Source organism: Balaenoptera borealis (assembly GCF_965194805.1).
Source record: "Balaenoptera borealis genome assembly, chromosome: 5".
Taxonomy (NCBI): Eukaryota; Metazoa; Chordata; class Mammalia; order Artiodactyla; family Balaenopteridae; genus Balaenoptera; species Balaenoptera borealis.
Genome location: NC_138862.1, coordinates 19,129,719 through 19,151,137, shown reverse-complemented (window position 1 = coordinate 19,151,137; position 21,419 = coordinate 19,129,719). Strand labels below are relative to the sequence as shown.

The following is a 21,419-nucleotide window of genomic DNA, read 5'->3' as shown; positions in this document are numbered from 1 at the left end:
AACCTGCAGCACATATTACAAATGAGATGCCTATTAACCTCAGTATATATACTTTTCAATGCATTACTGAGAAGTGTTGGAACAATATCATGTCAAATAAACTGAGATTTCTTTTTCTTGCCTATCATCTAGGACCCATGCAGATAACTGTGTATTTTAGTACAACACTGACAATGGAGCACACCTATAAAGTATAACGGCAAATTTTCAAAAGTTGTTGTTTTTTTCTTAATGACTCATATTATGTAACAACTCCTAAATATACCTCCAGTTAAAAAAGACAAAATCAAACATTTCACTAAGTAAATTATTCATACTATCATAGCTCTTATCCCGACAAAACATAAGTTGTTAAAAGTCCCAGAATAGGGACATAATAGCAGATACAACAATTAAAACGAGAAGAGGAAGCTAAATTGGCATTGGAGGCAACAAAAACCACGAAATTTCTCTTTTCTAAGTTTGATTTACAAAATCAACCTTTCAACTCATTCCCCTTCACAAACTTTCAGAAAGCAAATCAGGTGGAGCCAGCATGACTGGGACCAGCATGGATCACTGATCTTGGCAGATGGCCTAAATGGAAGGAAAACATTTTTACGGGTTTTCCTGCTTTACCAAATGGGAGGGGCTTCACCTTCTAAGTCCTTCCCCACCCAGAAGGAATCTATAGGATAAATGTAGTCTTCCTATTCAACAATCCACCCTGAAACAAATGTAGCTTCCAGATGCAATTTTTTGAGAAAACAAACAAACAAAAAAACATTAAGCAAGATCAAGGATCTTTTCAGGACTTCTCTGGTGGTCCAGTGGTGAAGAATCCAACTTTCAATGCAGGGGACTCAGGTTCGATCCCTGGTCAGGGAACTAAGATCCCACATGCCGCGGGGCAACAAAGCCCGCTGTGGAACTGGCACGCCACAACTCCAGAGTGCATGCGCCTCAACTAGAGAGCCCGCGTGCCGCAAACTACAGAGCCCACGTGCTGTGGAGCCTGTGCCCCACAACTAGAGAGAAGCCCTTGCGCCACAATGAAAGATCCCACGTGCCGCAACTAAGACCCGACACAGCCAAAATTAAAATAATAAAATAAATAAATATTAAAAAAAGGATCTTTTCTGAAGAATTTTTGATGCTTATTGCTGCTTAAAATTGGGTAAAGGTAAGAAGGGAGACATTATCCTTTTATTTCGGCAGCATGGTGTTTCTAAAATATATTTTCCCATAAGAAGTTATTCCTACTATATAAAACTCCTAAAGCATATCTACCAATAGATAAAACAAATTAAGAATCATTCTGTGTGTCCTTTCAAGCCTTTTGACTCTTTTTTAACCACCACTAAACTGAAGGTAGATACAAAATTTTATGTACTGATTTCATGGCCCAGCTTTTTCTGAACATAAAAACTATTCGTTTATTATAGAAATTAATAGAAAAAGCCTTAAATAAAATAAAAATAACCTGTAATCCCACTGATTGGGGATAAACACTGGTGAGATTTCTTTTCCATGCATATTTTGTTTTACACAGTTGAGAATCAGACTCTATAAACTGGTTTTGGAGTATGACTAATATTCAAAGTGGAAGATCACATAAAAAGAAGTCTGATGTCTCTCCGAGGTGGGTGATTAGCCTTCCCTGATGAAGAAACGCCCAGGGATTCTGATCATTCCTCATGAGAGCACAATGTAGACAATCTTTAAAAATATAGAATATTCAAGGGTTTGTATCCATCTCATGTGCAGAGGCCAGGCTCATCAAGCATCGTTCCCACTGTACATTTATACAGCCCCAGCACACACATCTTCCAGGACTTCATAAGGGATCGGATCTACAGAGTTCAGAGGTCATAGAACTGGAGGAGCCAGAGGCATTGACTAGTTATCCTACTCGATTATCGCACTGGGGCATCTGGGCATTTAAAAAAGTCCTTAGAGTCCACAATAAAAATGTTCTCCCATCCCTATCCCCATTCTTAAAGTTAGATGGAGTCTTATGTAGCAATCTTGAATGTTGTTCTGCTGTTTACTGTGTCTCAAGAGAATTGTTTAGGATAAATCCAAAAAACGACGCTGGTAAAATATCTGCCAAAGTATCCAAATACATGCTTTTCACACTAAAGAAGATCAAGATAGCTGTAGATAATTGACACAAAAGTAGTCACCTAGAAAACAATGTTTGCTTGCCCTAAAATTTTATTAAAACAGTAAAATTCAAAATTAAAATGAACTGAGTAACTTTCATTTCTCATCTGACCATATCTGAATAGCTTCCTTGTCATTACTACTTGTAAGTTTGGAAAGCCTTGAGTATAAAATGAAATAAAATGAGATTCAAGGTAGTAATTCCTTAATTTCTAATTCCTTTGGATTAAACTATTAACCCTACTTTGTCCCCATAAATCAACAGTAACTCTCCTTACGCAATGTACTTTGCCTTTACTGGACAGTGGCAAATGCAGAAGAGCATCAGTTTCAATAGTGGACCTATAACACCATGAAAAGTAGTACTTCAAATGGAAAGGGGTTGAATGCTTTGCAAAGAAAATATTCTTGAGTAATAATGATGTGCTTGAATCCCGTATGAGATAATTAATAAAATGTTCAAATGATTAAGACAGATCTTACTGTGTGGTGCCAGAGGCATAACTAAAAAGCAAAGGGTGAAATGAGAAAGCCAGCTCACTCTCAAGGGAAATCATCCACTCCATGGGAGGAAAGGGGCAACAGCAACCTAATACACTCTCTCCATCTAGACAAGGAATGCAAGACACCTTAGAGCAGGGATGCCCAAGGCAAATACATGGCTTAGAGAAAAATAACCCAGTGTGGCACTGGATCCTGCATCTGATAAAAAGGTCAGGAAGGCTGCGTGCCGAACATAACAGGCATTTTTCTCTCTTCAAGCCTTGCTTTGAATTTTAATATGCTTAATGTTTAAGACAATCTTATTTGTTTTCTAGGTAGCACCTTTCTAAGTATTAACTTTAGTAAAATAATCTCTTTTGTCTAAAGTATTTATTTAGATACAGCCAGAAATTTTAGAGGGTACTTATGGTAACGCTAAACAGTAATTTTTTGTTCAAGCAGCAAGTAATATATAAGAATGTTGCCTGTTACTACCATAAAGTGGAAACCTGATCATGCAGAGAAATTTATCCTGGAACCACGGAGGTTCCAGCAACATGGCTGTGTCCTTTATGAGACACATTTACAGTGAGATTTTTTTTAAAGTGTTACTTAGTGCCTCCAAATCACAGCCTTCCCTCAATGATTTGATTTTGTAAATCAGGTGGTTATTGGCTCTAGTACAATTCTCTTCTCATACTGTAAGGAACACTGGATTGAGAATTGAAAGATCTTGGGCTTCGGTCCTTATTCTACCACCAAATAGCTGTGTGAGTTACTGCAAGAAATTCAGTCTCGCTGACCCTCATTATTTGTGCCTGTGAAGTGAGACTAATAAAACCAACATTGCCTGCCTCACAGAGGAAGTTTTCAGTGGGTGCCCTATACAAGTATAAAGAGCTTGACAGCGCTATGTGTAACAGATGTTAAAATCTAGGGAGGAACAAAGAGGGCAGGGAGCAAAGAAGGAAGGAACAAAAGGGAAAGGGAAAGGAAGAAAATAGGAAAAACAATATTTAAACTATTGGGACTGTGCAGTATTAATGGAATTAAAATAATATATAAATTACACACTTATGTTTTCCCACTCCTTTTCCTGAAAACAACACACTGTTGTATTCATTGTGGTTATATTATACAGCACCTTTTGTAATATTATTAGTTAAAGAATGAAATTTTGCCATTTGCAGCAACATGGATGGACTTTGAGGGCATTATGCTAAATGAAGTAAGTCAGACAGAGAAAGACAAATACTGTATGATATCACTTATATGTGGAATCTAAAAAATAGAACAAACCAATGAATGAAACAAAAAAGAAGCAGATAAAGAAAACAAACTAGTGGTTACCAGTAGGGAGAGGGAAGGGGGGAGGGGCAGGGGAAAAAACGGGGTTATTACAGGATTATATGAAATCATGTGTGTGAAACTTCTGAAAATTGTAAAGCACCATAGAATTTAAAGAATCTTTCATTTGATAAAAAAAAAAAGCAGGAAAAAAAGCCTTTTGGAAAATTTGGTATCACCTAGGAATCAAGTAGTACCCACATTCCTCAATTCTAATCTAAGCTCAGTAACAAAGTAGAAAGCATTGTATGTTCTATTGATACTTGTCATGTTAGGGTCTAATTTTTGGTTCAGTGGAAAAATACCAGGGATTCATACAAGCCAGTTACCTACTGGAAATACTTATGATTATCTAGTCCCACTTGTAGTCAAGAAGCGGTAGTGTCGATGTGTTAATTTAATACCAGCTACTATACCAGACCTGGGAAACTGGCTAAACACATCACAAGCGACGTCTTCTGCAATTATGCAATCTGTTCAAAAGATGAAAAAGAAATCTGATACATGCTGATGCCAAAGCCTCAGCAGGAATCAACTCCTTTCCATCCTTTTACACAGCCTTTCAGGGAAAGAATGATTTTATCAGCTTTTCCATTTCCTCTTGCCCATCTTTACCCTGCACATTACAGCTCTGTAAATATTTGTGGAATATAGCTCTGTAAATATAGTGGAATGACACATTTTGAAGTGGCCCTCTTTCCACAGTGGTTAACAAAATACGGTGAGGAGAGGTCATTAACATTACTATCAAATAAGTGTTTTCTGGGTGAGATTAATTATCAAAAACGAAATTACTTAGGATGGAGTTTTCCCAAATGGTACATAACTCAGCTGATCATGATAAAAACATGTATCTGATAGTAATCATAGCATTATCACAAAATCTCCTGGCTTCATATTTAGATCTGAACACATTCTAGGTATCTTTTGTTCCTTCTCACAGTGGTTTTTCCCTTGGAGTTTCAATACTCCTGCCATAGGAAGAGAGCTTTCCAGAGACGGGGAGATGTATGGAGTAGGGGCAGGGAGAGTGGCTGGCAGAGGGGATACAATCCATCTGGGCTCAAAAGAAATTTGCCACAATGAGTGGCACTATGGTCGTGAAGCGCGATCTTAATGTGGATTCCACCTTTTAGTTAATTCTGACAATTCAGAATAGAATTATGAAGCAGGGAGATCTAAGCAAAATGTTATGAGTTTACTTCTGAAACACAGCTACAGTTGTGAGTGCTGTATCAGGTGTCATCAGCAATAACACGCATCCAGAGACCTAGTACCTGTTCCCAGTGAGCTTATATCGTAAAGAAAATGTATTTGAAACATTTCATAGAATGGGTAAGTGAGAACCAAAAGAAACAAATCATTAACAAGACCTGGCCCACCTAATTAACTGGATCCCGATCTACTTCCTAACTTATACTGAATGAAATGGTTTTTAGGTTTAACAACTAAATTAGACTGAAATATACAGTTCCTGAAGACAGCTGACCTCAATATCTCTTGACATTGGAGTTCTGTACCTAGTATTTAAACATTACTTATTTTCATCTTATTAAAACTTCACTTCTTGACCAGTCAGACAGAAATGGCTTAGAAGCCTTGTAAAGTATCTAGGAACAACGGATAAGGAGGAACAAGGAAACTCTTTAATTGCCAAATGTTTAAGAATCTGGTTTTCCACATTTTCTTTATCATAAATCCACCAGATGGAATCTTCATTCATTGGGCATTAGCCCAGTTTTCTATTAATGTCTCAAACTGTGTGCAGGCGTGAACAGTAATCAATATGTTCTTATGACATTCATGTTTGACCCAAGTATTACACAGATCTCCAGAATCTGTCATCCTGACCCTCTAAGTTTGCTGTTGGGACTTTTTTTTAAAGACAGACCCCTTTTAGTCTTCACAAGATGTCATTGGAATGAATATCCAGAACCTCCACAGATAAATCCCTATGTCCTTATTTACAACTATCCTACCGATGAATAAACTTCGGGAAAACATCTAGATGCCAGCTATCAGATCAAAGACTGCTGATTTTCCCAATGCCTGGTTACATAAAAAAATCAACTAGGAAGAGACAGAACCAAGTCAGATTAAATATAGAGTAGGAGAGTATTTCCGGAGGAAAAAATATGATACCACATAAAACAACTCAGTTTTTAAAATAACAAATTATAGTAAAATTTGAGGTCAGTAAGGAACACACATTTAAACCTTAGTGATCAAACTGTTCCCTCTAGTTTGATGTAAGCAGGAAAAAAAAAAAACAACTTAAACTCTAATTCCCCAATTATCTTCAAACAGGAGGTGTAGTGGGTTGTTGAAGAAAGAGATTTTTAAGAAATTAGCAAAATGCACATTAGGCTCTCTTTTCTATGAAGTCTATTGAAGAAACACACAAGGTCTGAATTCTACTAAGTCCAGTTAATTAGTGTGCATGAGAATCATCTACAGAAATTGGTAAAATTAAGATTCCTGGGCCCCACGACTAGGCATTTTCATTCAGCAGTTATGGGATAGGTCCACAAATTTTTAAAGATAATAAACACACTCGGTAAATTCATTCTGAGGCAGGGAGCTCAGACATACTGCTCCTTTACTGTCAGGACACAGGCTACTTTAAGAGTCCAAAATATACTCCAACGCAGAGTGGCAATATGCTGAAGGAAGAGCCTGCATATCTGATCTAATAATTAGAGCATCCTTCCTTTTCATCCCCAAAGCCCATAGCCAATCAACGCCAGCTCCAAGGTCAGTCAGCTCACCTAAGCAGCGGTAGGGAATCACAATGTGGGCATGGGTCTTGCACTGCTTCCGGCCTCTCTTGCACCAGTTCTGGATGGTCACTGGTTGGTTGGCTTCCACCACATTGGTGATCTGCAGTTCAGGGTAGACCTGGGAGAGCACACAAAAAGGGTAAATCGTTACCTGAGGCAGGGCTGGCACACAAGCACACGTTGAACCGCCACTGTTATTCTAAGGTTTTCAAGCCTGCTCTAATTGTGATCTAGCTTGGGGAATTCAGAGTAAAGTAAAAGATCAAGAACCTATCATTCCATTCAAAACATTAAGCAATATAACTTTTACTTTATTTTACTGCACCCATTCCGGCTTAACATATTTTCTAGGGGAGATAAAATAGAAAGGGAAGAGGGGGCCCTCTTAAAAGCATGGGGTCATTTCAATGCAAAATAAACTGGTGTGACGATGATACTCTGTAATGCCCTAAATAAATGTTATAGTAGATACACCTGGGAATATCACCATGACTTAAATTCAAACCGCCCATGTCTTACTCAATTGGGCAAATATTTCACATACAGGATATGACACACAGCAAGCTTCCTACATAAAAATCTTTCTCTTTATTCAAAGTAATTTACATAAGCACAATTTATCAAACAGTTATCATGACTGTCATTTAGATAAAGAATTGCATTGATGAATCTCTTCCCTTGATAATTACAGCCCTTTGCTCTGATTACTGTTCTCAACAAATCACGGTGTTTACTGAGCACTTGGAAAGAAATGTGAAACCTGATGAACTAAAATATATTTGTGAAAATATCAAATCCCTCCTATTTATTAATAATAATAGTAGAGATTTGAAGGAAAAATATAAACACAAAAATTTATTTCTAAAATGGGATTTCCCTTGCATTTCACCAGGGTTGCTGTTTTGCCAGTTAAATACAATGAAGAGAGAAAAGCATACGAGAACTGAGGGTAGAAGCAAGGGAATGGTTATAATAATGGGCCATGAAATCTAAAGTGGGAATATGAAGGTTGAGATACACGTTTAAAAGGCTGTAGTATCAATGAGTCCTGGTGTGCGCTACAGAATTTTGTCCTAAAGATACCAAAGAAAATGGGGTGGTTAGAAGGAGTACTTGGAGAGTCAGAGAGCTGAAATTAAGATTCTGGAGGAGTAACAGTTATTGGTAATTGCAAGGAGTATAACATGAGTATCAGAGGGCATGGCTGAAGAAGAATGATAAAAGCAAGATCACTGGAGGAATGAAAATAAAAAAAACAGAAGCTGGAATCTTGGATCATCAAGGTTGATATTAAAATCACCTAAGAATGGGGCTTCCCTGGTGGCGCAGTGGTTAAGAATCCGCCTGCCAATGCAGGGGACACAGGTTCGGGCCCTGGTCCGGGAAGATCCCACATGCCGCGGAGCAACTAAGCCTGTGCGCCACAACTACTGAGCCTGCGTTCTAGAGCCCGCAAGCCACAACTACTGAAGCCCGTGCGCCTAGAGCCCGTGCTCCGCAGCAAGAGAAGCCACCGCAATGAGAAGCCCGTGTGCCGCAACGAAGAGTAGCCCCCGCTCACTGCAACTAGAGAAAGCCCACACGCAGCAAGGAAGACCCAACACAGCCAAAAAAAAAATACAAATAAAATAAATAAATTAAAAATCACCTAAGAATTACGAAAGATGCAGTTGACTGAATGACAGAAGGTCAGGACCTAAAACCTTCAAAGATTGAGGAGGATGCCACTGCAGTAGAAAGAGCTCTCCAGATGCCTCCAACAGGTGCAGGAGAGGGGTAAGTTAGTCCAAGAGCATGTATGTCACAGTTTGCGTGGGGGCATTTTAGGGAGAAGGAAAAAATGGTTTGGAAGTGAAAATGAGTGAGAAGGAGCACATCCCTACCTCTAGGCACAATGCTATGAGGGTTGCAAGGGAAGAACTACCCGAGGGGGCTACAGGGGAAGCAGTGCCTTTGGGGAAAAACCAGTTTCAGGGCAAGAAGATACTGTCCACAATGTGGGTTATGGATAGAAGGAATTTTTCTTATGATTGTCAGTCACATTCAAAGAGAGCATGCCATGATCCTGTCTTTATTTGAAGATTTATTTGAAATGCTGATATTTTGTTCACTGTGGAGTTTTGGGCATTAATTTTTACTTTTTAGTGCATTAAAGGAGTTCCCTGGTAGCCTAATGGTTAGGATTCTGGGCTTTCACTGTCGTGGCCCAGGTTCAATCCCTGGGCAGGGAACTGGAAATGCCACAAGCCATGTGAAACAGCCAACAATAAATAAATAAATAAATAAAAGACAAAATGGTTATCTATATATATATATATATATATTTTAAATTGTGGTACATTTCTTTTTAATTAATTAATTAATTAATTTATTTATTTATTTATGGCTGTGTTGGGTCTTCGTTTCTGTGCGAGGGCTTTCTCTAGTTGCGGCGAGCGGGGGCCACTCTTCATCGCGGTGCTCGGGCCTCTCACTATCGTGGCCTCTCTTGTTGCGGAGCACAGGCTCCAGACGCGCAGGCTGAGTAGTTGTGGCTCACGGGCCCAGCTGCTCCGCGGCATGTGGGATCCTCCCAGACCAGGGCTCGAACCCGTGTCCCCTGCATTGGCAGGCAGACCCTCAACCACGGTGCCACCAGGGAAGCCCATATTTTTAAAAAATAGTGCATTAAAATATTATTTATCTTGCTTCCTCATTGCCTCACTTGCCTCACCCTTGTCCCAACCCCGAGGTCAATCAATTAAAAAATCAGGTACTGAGAATGAATAAAAACTGTGGTACATCCAATGGATTACCTAGCACTAAAAAGAAAGAAGCTATCAAACCATGAAAAGACATGGAGGAATCTTAGCTGACCATTACTAAGTGAAAGAAGCCAGTGTGAAAATACATGTATGATTCTAAATACATGACATTCTGGAAAAGGCAAAACTATGGCGACAGTAAAAAGACCAATGGTTACCAGAGGCTAGGGTGAAGGAGCGATGAACAGGAAGTGCATAGAGGATTCTGGGGGCAGTGAAATGATTCTATATGATACTGTAATGGTGAATACATGTCATTATACATTTGTCCAAACCCACAGAATGTACAACACCAAGAGTGGACCTTAAGGTAAACTATGGACTTTGGGTGATAATCATGTGACCATGTAGGTTCATCAATTGAAATAAATGTACTATTCTGCTGGGGGATGTTGAGAAAGGGGGAGAAGCTATGCGTGAGTCAGGGAAGGGGGTACACAGGAAATCTTTGCACCCTCCTCTCCATTTTGCCACAAACCTAAAACTGCTCTAAAAAATAAAACGCTGATCAGTGTAGTATAAGGCAAATTCAATGGGGAGGTACATGCTATGAAAACACACAGAAAAGGATATCTAAATCAGATCCTGGGCGGGTACTGAGAAAGTTATTCTTCCAAAACACTTGCCAGTAACTTAGCTCTAAATGGAAACAGCTCCTTCCCTTTATTTCATTTTGTTCTTACATATCTTAACTCTTCAATGCATGCATTTCAGTCGTAGATAATGCTCAACTTGAAAATGCCACTAAAATTTAATATCCCCAGGGTTTTTTCCTATATGATGAAAGGTGAAGTGGCTTTTTGTGCAGCAATGTAATTCTCCCACCACCTCTCCTTGTTTATTATATCACAAAGTACAGCGCTCATGAGTCATAAACTCTATGACACTAGAGAGCCTGCCCTGAGGGACACAACATTATGTGCAGTAAAGTGTGAGTTACTATATTTTTCTAAAGGGGTTCTAGCTGTCACTTCACAGAAATATTACCCTGCTGAGGATTTTCTCAGGAGCTTTCAGTTTTCTATAAAAAAAAACTCCTACAGGCACAGTCAAGTCATATTTTCTTCTTTTTAATTCAAAACCAAAAAGCAATCTGTAGGGTACAAATTGATAAGTTAAAAAAAAATAAAAGGTCTCTTGCTCATGATGTGCTCCTTCTTCAGTGTCCTAAGGTATTGCACCAATAATATCTGGTACAACAGAGCAGTAACTTATTTGGTGGATAATTTTCTAGCAGATAGAATTGCATACGGACCAATTAAGGTCAGTGAAGACAGGGATTCTCCCCTGAAGGGCAACAGAGCTTCACGAGGTGATCAGCCAAACACAAAATTCCCTTCCAGTTCCCACCCGGAAATCTAGGACATATGTGTTATTTACTGTGCTTCAACTTCTCTCTCCAGAACGTGGACAATGATGATTGTTAATAGGCAGTTGGAGGAGATTATAAAATCTGAACCACGTGAATCCCACACGTAGTTTGCCTACTGCCTTAACAATGAAAACGGAAGTGGCGACTTCCACCCTTCCAGCCACTTTTATCCTGAGACAAGGAGTTATTAATTCGACTTTGCCAAAGAGTATAAAAATTTGCTGTTCTCAATTCAGGAGGTTTATTTTAAACAGGGGAGGAACACCAAACATCAAAGTCACAAAATTTCTTCTGAAGCACATCTAGACCCAGTAAATCACAGTGATTACCACATGCACAAGTAACCTCCAAGTCAGAAAGCAAAAACCAAAACAAAAAAACACAACAAAAAACATACTAAAGTTTCTGCCAAAAATTTCGAGTACTATATCTTATTTTTTATTAAGCAGCTCCAGTATATCACCAGAGACAAATAAGCATTTTTGTGTTATGAGACAAATAAGCATCTTATGTTGAAAAAGTAGCGTAGTCTTCGGCAACAATAAAAATTAAAGTAATTAGGCATGCAAATGTGCTCGTGGTCAGTTGAGTCCCTGACTTTTCACCATAATTAAGTATAAGCATAGCTCAATGTTTTATATTTTCTTTGTGCATCTCACATGTTAACACAGGAAATAAAGATATCTGAGATCCCTAACCTATTTAATTTGTATGTTTTCCAACACACGCAACTGCATGTCTTGCTAACACAACAAGCATTGCTGATAATTTGCTGAAACAGCAGGCATTAGCAAAACCCGACTTTTATACAGCCCCCGTCCTTTTCTAAAATGTATCCTATGTGCATGCCAATTATGAGTGACTGTTTTTTATTATTAAAAGATTTAGATGACAACCGCTGTATTAAGAAATACTTAAAGCAGAAACAAATCCAGCTTGTGCCAGTTACTTGAAATGCAAACCATCCTCAGTTCCTACAAACCTTCCTGAATTACACAGGCAGCCGCTAAAGAAATACACACACACTGTGCCCCCAACACACTCTTCTTAAGACCCTTACACCACACTTCAGATGCCCAGGCCCAGCAGGGTCTCCCATGTAGACAAACCTCCTCCACTCACAGTGTAATAGATGTTAATCCCTCTCTCTCACTTCAGGAATGCTTTATTGTATTTATCGCAGTGCTCCTCACATTTGGGTTAGGTACATATGTGCACCGCCTCCCCAGTGAAAATACACTTTCCAAGGGCAGGAAACACAATTTCCTCCTCCTTGTGGTGTTCCGCCTTCATTAACGTTGGTTTAAGGTGATCAGGAGGTTGCCAACATGCCTGCCCCTCTCTGCAGCGCTCCAGCCCCCCGTCCTCCGGAAGAGCACTCATTCGTGACCAGATTTTAACTCTGCAGCTCCGGCCCCATAGCTGGTTACAGCCCGAGGAAAGCACACTGACAAGGGCATTCTCCTTGCTCAAGAGTTGTGAACTAACACATCCAGGCTCCGGTTAGATGAGGGGGGGATACACGGCTGGCAGGCAGGGTCAGTCATAGCCAGAGATGATGCCTGTCAAAACCCGCAGGGGAGTGGGAACTAGGCCTCTGGAAGAAGCAGGGAAATAAGAGGTACAGAGAGAGAAGCCAAGATGAGACAGCTGTGTACCCAAGACAGAGATAGACAGAGGACAAGGCAGGGACCACCTGAGCACCTCTAACGCCAGCAAGACGTGCCGCGTCTCCTTCAATAAGCCCCCTTTTAAACATAAGCTATTTTGGTAGCTTTATTTCCCTTCTGAATGAACAACACCCAAGAAAAATGCCCAGCTCGAAAGTTGGTTCACTAATATTCCCTTCCCTGATCACTTCAACCTCTGAATCCAAAGCATTTTATCCGATCGCTTGTATTTGATCACCGACCACTTTCTACCTCTTATTACACTGATGTGCCTTCCTGCCCCGTTAGAACATACACTCCTTGAAGGCAGGGACAATATGATTCATTTTTGTGTTCCCTCAGTGGTGGTCAACACCGTGATAGCACAGTAAGTGCCTGATAAATAGGTAATGATTATTTCTTGCTAAGTTCAGAATCCATTAGACATAGGGAAATTTAGTATATATTCAGCTCCCATTGGGTATTATCAATGTATCTCTTAAAAAAGATTATCCGAATAGTATGATATTATAGTTGGATTATAAGCTTTTGAGAAAAATAAGCATCTCAGTGCCTTCTAATATTATTCTTCCAAGTATGATGTAGCAACTTTTACCAGTGATAGCATCTTATATAGAAAGCAGTAGATTAATGTTAATAAATGTTAATAAATACAGAGCTGAGGAAGATACTTAGGAAGATTAAAAGCGAGGCTCTCACTTAGGCTAAGGAGGCCCATCTGACTGGCCCAGGCATCTGTAACAAGCAGTTATTTTGGCCATACAAACATGTTTTATCTTTGAAAGCAAATCTATCTGTACATATATTAAAAAAAATTTTTTTAAGTGAACTGAAGAAATTTCAAATACCAACAACCAAGAGAGGTAGAGTAGCAACAATCTTAGATCCATATTAGAAGGTTGTAGTTGGTAACTTAATTGGTTTTCCTCACTACAGAAAAGTACCTTAAAACTTGGTCACCATCAGAACATTTTCATTCTAAATTTTAAAAATCAAAAGAGTCTCCCTTTCTCTATGTCTTTCTCTCTCTCTATCTATCCAAATTGAAAATATATTAATCTCAGACAAGATGACATTTAAGTTGTTAAATACACAAACCAAGAAAATACATGGATGATATTTAAGAAAGCCAAGAACATATAGGTATATATACAGAAATATAAAAATATTTAAGACGTATATTGTTAGAGTCCTACAAAAGCTTTCCTTTATTTGCAACATTAAGGACAAACAGGGGAACCCTCGGAGTATCCTTTTGCAACAGGCCACCTGGGACAAGGGATTAATTCATGACAAAAGTCATATTTACACACAACTAGATTCCAAATGACCAAGAATATTTCAAGAACACAAAATCAAATGTGGCTAATAAAAAGCTGTAAACAGAGTTAATGGTCAGGGTCATGGGAATTGCTCCTAATTCTGAAAAAATTTACTTACTGTTCTTTCTAGTCTTTCAACATTGAAAATCAATTTTTAATCAAATTCTCCAGGATATTTCTTTTTGAAAAAATATGCTAGAAATTATGTAGTTATTAAAATGGTGTTTTAAACATGTGAGTTAGAAGTCAATAAATAACGTGTGTTCCTTTAGTTCATCTTAATCAATTTATAGCTGTGCAAAAGGGATAACCAACACATCTATCTGCACAAGGGACTTGCCAAAAATAATGTGGACTCTGAAGGAGGTAAGATAGAGAACTGGGATTCCAGACTTCTCAAAGAACAAGAGTGACTAGATTTTATAATTATTGGAGTGATAAGCACAGGGGGCATTCATTATACTATTCTTTCTACTTTTATATATGCTTGAAATTTTGAATTAAAAAGAAATAAAAGTTAAAAAACTAGTCCAGTGGAAACAAGTCAGACTTCTAAATTTACATTACAAGTGAAAAAACGAAACTATAAACAAATCAAGATCTTAATTGTAAATGCATGATGGCACCTAGGTAGCATGTATGAACAAATACATGAAACAAAAAATCAAACTCTATAGTAAAATGGTATAGAGGTAGCCTAATCATAGGATATTTTCATCCTGTGAAAGTTTTTACATATCAATTTCTTTTTCAAAGAACATATCCAAGAGGAGGATAAAAAATATATAAAATTGAAGGTTTATTATGTGCAAATGTTTTATGTGTAGCAGGTCATGTACACCTCTATCAGCTGATAATGGCTCCATTTCATAGAAGATGAAATTGATGAAGTTAGAACACAGCAATGAAAGTAGGTGACATCTCCGTTATGGTTTATCACAGGAAATTAAACATATAGTTCCCTGTGCTATACAGTAGGACCTTGTTGTTTATCCATTCTTTATATAATAATTTGCATCTGCTAATCCCAAACTCCCAATCTTCCCTCCTCCACCCCCCCTTCCCCTTGGCAACCACAAGTCTGTTCTCTATGTCTGAGTCTGTTTCTGTTTTGTAGATAAGCTCATTTGTGTCATAATTTAGATTCCATACATCACTTTGCTGTACAGCAGAAATTGACACAGCATTGTAAGTCAACTATACTTCAATAAAATAAATTAAAAAAAGAAAATTTATCATAAACTTAAAAAAAAAGTAGATGATATCTCTGAGCATTCAAAGAGTGTATTAATTCTAAGTTCTAAACCACTTCCACTTCACTGTCTAAGCCAAAACAAAGCGTGTGCTAAACAATATATTTTTGTTTCTGGATTAAAATAACATAGTCTCTCCTCTAAAATTTTCTGGAACACAAAGAAAAATAATACCTTAAATTGTTTCTCAACATAAATTCTTGTAATAATGAGAGATATTGGAGACAATGTCTAATTTAATTGAGAAAGAGAACTGGAAACCAAAGTTGTTCTCTGATTACAATTTTTTAAAAATTTATTTTATTTATTTATTTTTGGCTGCATTGGGTCTTCGTTGCTGCGTGCAGGCTTTCTCTAGTTGCGGCGAAGGGGGGGGGGCGCTCTTTGTTGTGGTGCATGGGCTTCTCATTGCAGTGGCTTCTCTTGTTGCAGAGCACGGGCTCTAGGTGTGTGGGCTTCAGCAGCTGTGGCATGCGGGCTCAGTAGTTGTGGCTCGCGGGCTGTAGAGCACAGGCTCAATAGATGTGGCACACGGGCTTAGTTGCTACGCGGCATTCCCGGACCTGGGCTTGAAGCCATGTCCCCTGCGTTGGCAGGCGGATTCTTAACCACTGCGCCACCAGGGGAGCCCTCTGATTACAATTTAATGAGGTGCTGGGAAGCAAGATGCAGCTGATGAAACACCAGTGCAATAATGGAAAGTACGTGCAGTGCTGTGTTTTCACAATGATGACCTTATCTAAGAGCAAGGCACAGAAAATGTTTCAGGGCACCAGCCTATTTCCCAATAATGTGGCCCAAGTCTGTTTCTGACATTGTATATAAATATATTGTCATATGCATACATTCATACTCAGAGTTGGAAAATATTGTGCAAGAACCTTGTACGACGTTTAATCACTCATAACAACGTGCTGAATGTAAAGACAAATGAGGAAGGTAGGGACACCAAAATAAATAGGACAGGACACGAATGTGAAAACACAAACAGATGTGTCCACGTACAGCTAAGATCCTCATTCCCTCTCTGTCCATTTATGTCTAATTTTCTCATTTTGAAAATGTCAAATCTATTGTTAATCAAGTATACTCCAATATAAAATAAAAATTAAAAAATATATATATAAAAAACAAACTTTAAAAAAATGTCCAATCTATACAAGATTATTTGTTATTTGTACCTCAATAAAGCTAAAAAGAAAAAAGAAAAATATATTACGGAAAAACATTTTAAATAAATAAATAAGGCGGCAAATATAAAAGTCCGTAGTGTTACTGCAAATATGTAATAACTGAGTATGCATTTAGGAAAGAGCTAGACAGTAACAAGGACAAATGTTAAATCAAACATTAATCTCATTAAATGAAAACTATGTGGGAAAAAATATCCAAACTGGTTTCATCTCTTTTACCTCTGAATCCTAAGGTTTATGCAAGCAATCCTTGTAAGCATACAGACCAATAATGCAGAAGATATATCTGTACTCGTATATAGATAGCTGGATACCTCTACTTAAAAATTTTCACCTAATATGAATTTTTGCATCTTTCAAATACCAAAACCACAATGCATAGGTGCCTGTCATCTATGGGTCAATTTTAAGCTCACAAAGGTAGATGGCACACAGAGGAAAATAATAATGGTCAAGAATGTTCCACAGCTTCTACCATAGCAGTGTGTCTATGATATGCCCTCAAAGTTGGTTAGATTAAAAGGATCTCGTGTTGTTTGTTTTTTAATTCATTTTAACTTCACATCACTATAGAATGAAGGCAGCAAGGTTGACAAAGTCAACAATGACAAGTCTCGTCTGGGAGTCCCTGTCATGTTATATATTTTAGAGTAGACAGCTGGGCAAAGGAAATGGCTTTGTTTAACTCATCAGCTTTTGTTTGGTCCAGGCACTGGTGTGCTTTGTTTGGCGATCCTGTTAACTTATAGCCAAAACAACTGTTCATTTAGAGCAAGAAGGTTAAAGAAACAGAAAATACATACTGTTAACTGTGGAAAAGAAAACACTTAGGAAAAAGAAAGTATACCCAAAATCTAATAGAAAGACTAGAAGAAGCAAAGCCACATTCACCTAAGTTTCCCAGCTGGAAATCTCTGCCAGCACTTGAGGCTTAACCTGTTCAAAGCTCCCTCCAGAGACCTGCTCCCAGTGTAAGTTAGCAGAGCCGTGGACACCTGCTCTAAGCCCCTGCCTCCCAGGATGTGCTCTGCATGTTAGGGATGCAGAGGGTTGAAGAGCCTGTGTTTTAAGTTCTCTCCTTAAAAGAGGAGGAAGAACGGTACTGGGACTTACACAATTTTTCGTTGAACTGACCATATTTAACTTTTGCAATGCACTCCTGTGTGCTCCTATCATAAAAGGAGGACATGGTCTAAGATTGGTTAGGCAGCTTTCCTGGACTGCTCAGGTGTCAAAGAGCAAAGACGGCATCTGAATGAAGGTTTGATAGGGAAGCCCATGCTTTGCCTTCACTGCACTCGACCCTAAGGGCTCCCTTATAACAGCATCTTGGGGTATCTCATATGTGCTCATCTATACAACAAGGATGGGCAGGATGATCTTTCCCATCCCTTTCACACTAGCATCTTGAGATTGGAATTCCCTTCTCTCCCCAATCCAAATCACCCTTAGATATAGGCTAATTTTTCCAAAAGTGTCTTGACCAGAAAACACTCCTGCTAAAAATAATCCCATAGCCCTTACTCATCTCTAGAATTAGATCCCAAAACCCAGATTTATAATCAAGATCCTCTACTTTACAGCCTCATTCTACATTTTCAATTTCCTAAATTCTTTTCTCAATTTATCTAATTGTGTATTTAGAAGCTCCTATGAGCCAAGAATGTTGTCTGGCCACTCAGCAACACCTGACACGAAATCTTATCTTGAATCAGTAAATATTTGCTCAATTTGCCTGAATTAAATCTGGGACAGAATAAAATTCTTCAGATGAAGAACTGAAGTATACTTCCAATTTTTTCTTCTCTCAACCTAAAGCCTTTGGTTTAAATAGAACAATGTTGTTTTTCTTTCTTTTTAAACCTCATTTCATTCAAAAGAAAGAGGACAACAAAATCTAAAAATTCTAATTTTTCTTCCTAGGCTTTATAATGTATGTTTCAAGGGGAATATTATTCTAGTTTTGATCTACTTATAAGACTTCTAGGTTCCTTAGGCCAATATCTGGGTAATGTAACAGTTCATTAAGGCAAGTGGCCACTTTAGGCTGTTAAATGATGAATAATTTACATAGTTATTTTCAAATTGTTTCTGTGATGGCAGCACTTTCTATATCTAGTATAGAATGAAGGAAAGGAACTTTTTTCTACCAAAGGACCACAGAGGAATATAATCGTCAAGGGAGTGTCTGTTGTGGTCATCTATTACTGCACACAAACTATCCCAAAACTTAGTAGCTTCAAACAGTAAGCATTTCTTACCTCACACAGTTTCTGCGCGTGAGGAGTCTGGAAGAGACTTAGCTGAGTGATCCCGTCTCTTACAAGGGTGCAGTCAAGATGTCAGCTGGGGCTGAGGTTAAATGAAGGCTTGACTAGGCTACAGGATCCACTTCCAAGTGGTTCATTCATTGCCTGGCCAGCGAGTGCTAGCTGCTGGCAGAAGCACTGAGGTCCTCATGACACGGCGGCCGGCTTCCACCACAGCAAAAGTATGCAAGGTAGAAGCCACGTGCTTTTTATGATCTAGCCTCAAATGCCACACACATCATTTCTGTAACATCCTCCTGCACGCTGCGGGAGGAGACTAAGGACTACGTGTGGATGCGAATACGAGGAGGGAGGCAAGCGCTGCTGAGAGCCATCTTGGAGGTTAGCTACCACATGATAATTTAGAATTCCTCACAATTCTGTGAGTTGACTGAGTGATTCTTCTTCACATGGTGTTGTCAGCTAGAGTACTGCAAGGAGGCCTGCAGAGTCCAAACTGGCCTTGCATACGTGGCTGGTGCTGGCAGCTGCCTGGGAGCTCAGGTAGGGCTATTGAGTGAGGGCCTCCATTCTCTTCTACTTGGGCTTCTCCACATGGCTGCCTTCCCAGAGCGCAAAAGGAGAAACTTCTAGGCCGAATTAAGGCTTAGACCCAGAACTAAACCAGCACCACTACCACTCTATTCTACTGGTTAAAGCAAGTCTCATGTCCAACCAAGATTGAAGGGGAGGTTGTAACTGCTAGAAAACATAATTCATCAACAGTCAACGGCTGAACATATTAACACAGGGTCACATAAAGAACAATCTAGGGTTGCTTCCTGTTTTCAGGAAGTGTACTTAGTGATCATTTAGTACATTTAACTGAATATTTAAGGCCCTGCTATATGTTTATCACTCTACTATTGAGCATTATCATGACACCTACATCTTAACTGGGTAAAAATAAACAGGGCAAATTTGGACTGAGGGCCAGCAACCCCTAACTCTTGCTTAAAAATTTCTTTAGAATTCCATCAATGGAAAGAAACAGTCTCTGCAGGAGGAGACCACAAGGCCATTTCAGGGTAGGTTCTTTCAGTGTAAAGAGCAGGGCAGAACATCTGCCCTATTCAGTTCCAATCTCTGTCCAACAACAGGCCGTCCACAAGCAGTTACTAAATGACAATCCACATGCTCTGAGTCAGAGCCGAGTGTTGCATAAAATGCTTTGTAAAGCATGATCTCTAGAAACGGTAATTCTCAGTGACACTTTGGGCCTATAATCCTTTTGCCCAAAGGAGCCAAAGTAAGTCCTAGTCTTAGCTCAAGCTGCCATAACAAATTACCATAGACCAGGTGGCTTAAATAACAGGAATTTATTTTCTCACAGTTCTGGAGGCTGGAAGTCTAAGATAAGGGTACCAGCATTGTTGGGTTCTGGTGAAGGTTCTCTTCCTGGCTTGCAGATTGCCACCTTCTCTCTGGGTTCTCACATTATCTCTTTGTGTGAACAGGCAGAGAAAGCAAACTGTGCAAGCTCTCTGGTGTCTTATAAGGGCACTAATCCCATCACAAAGCCCCCATCGTCATGACCTCATCTAACCTTGATTACCTACCAAAGGCTCCATCTCCAAATACCATCCCATTGGACCTTAAAGCTTCACCATATGAATTTTGGGAAAGACACAAACATTAAGTCTATAGCAGTCCTCAATACACATTTGATGAAAAAAAAAATGAAAGAATAGTGCTGACTGTGCTAATAAAAAAATGTAAAGAAAATTTTTATATTTCAAATATGCAAGTATTTGAATGATGACTGGGCAAAAACATAACTATTATTATTGGGGAACAGGAGGGAATTTATGGGTACCAAGAATGTGTATGCTATGAGATAAAACGCTGATTACACAAACCTAAGTTTCAAACTATCTTCCCAATCAAACTTTATAAAGGCTTTATAAGAGCAAAGGTAAAAGACTCGATCTTTACTTTTTTCTCCCTAATCTTGCCCTTGACCAACAATAGGACCAAAGAAATCACGAGGCAAAAATGCCAATATTAATAATAACAATAAAACAACCAACAGCAGGGAATACAAACTGAGAGGAACATGAAACTATGAAAGATATGGACTAGATAATTCACCATCAAAAATAATAATATTTGACACATCATATTAAGCTAAGCACCAACAGATACGATGTGCAGCTATACAGGCAGTCCTTTGGAAAAACAAATTTAACAAGTGAGTTAAATTGGTTAGCAAAAGGTCAGAATGAGGTCACGGTCATGAGTTCAGTTGGTTTCATTCTGTCCTAGGACCACAGACTGCTCACAGCTGCCTCTCTGACTCAGCCAGCTGTCTCTAAAACATCTGTGTTTTGGTCACAAGAGGGACTGAGAACATAAAGAAAAAAAGGATTCATCACTATTGAGAGAAAGTAATCAGTAAATGAATAGCACATTAAATGGTGACAGTAATGGTTTTTGTACATTTTAAAAAAAGGGAATTTGCACAATGATGCCAGAATATAGTGGATAAGTATCTTCATGGTGCTGAACAAAAATACTTGTCAACCTGGAATTCTATACATAACTAAACTATTGTTCAATAAGAACAATTTCTGGAAATAACTAAGTAAGATGACAGGCACCCAAAAAAATAGAGGAATCAAAATAAACATTATGGGAATAGAGATGCTTTGGTGAAAGGATTGACTGTAAACACTGAATCCAGTTAAAGACAGAACCTACGACTGTGAGAATTATGACAATAGAACAGACCATAATATTAA

The 21,419-nt window shown here is 38.7% G+C and overlaps 1 protein-coding gene across 7 annotated transcripts in view; it reads right to left on the bottom strand.

Moving 5' to 3' along the window:
• Nucleotides 1-21,419, bottom strand: part of APP (amyloid beta precursor protein) — a 274,620-nt gene that overhangs the window by 191,305 nt on the left and 61,896 nt on the right. For all 7 annotated transcript variants that reach the window (XM_082391920.1, XM_082391921.1, XM_082391922.1 and 4 more), the window contains exon 3: nt 6,744-6,873. In XM_082391920.1, coding sequence (XP_082248046.1) covers nt 6,744-6,873 — 130 coding nt within the window. The remainder of the gene's footprint in view (nt 1-6,743; nt 6,874-21,419) is intronic.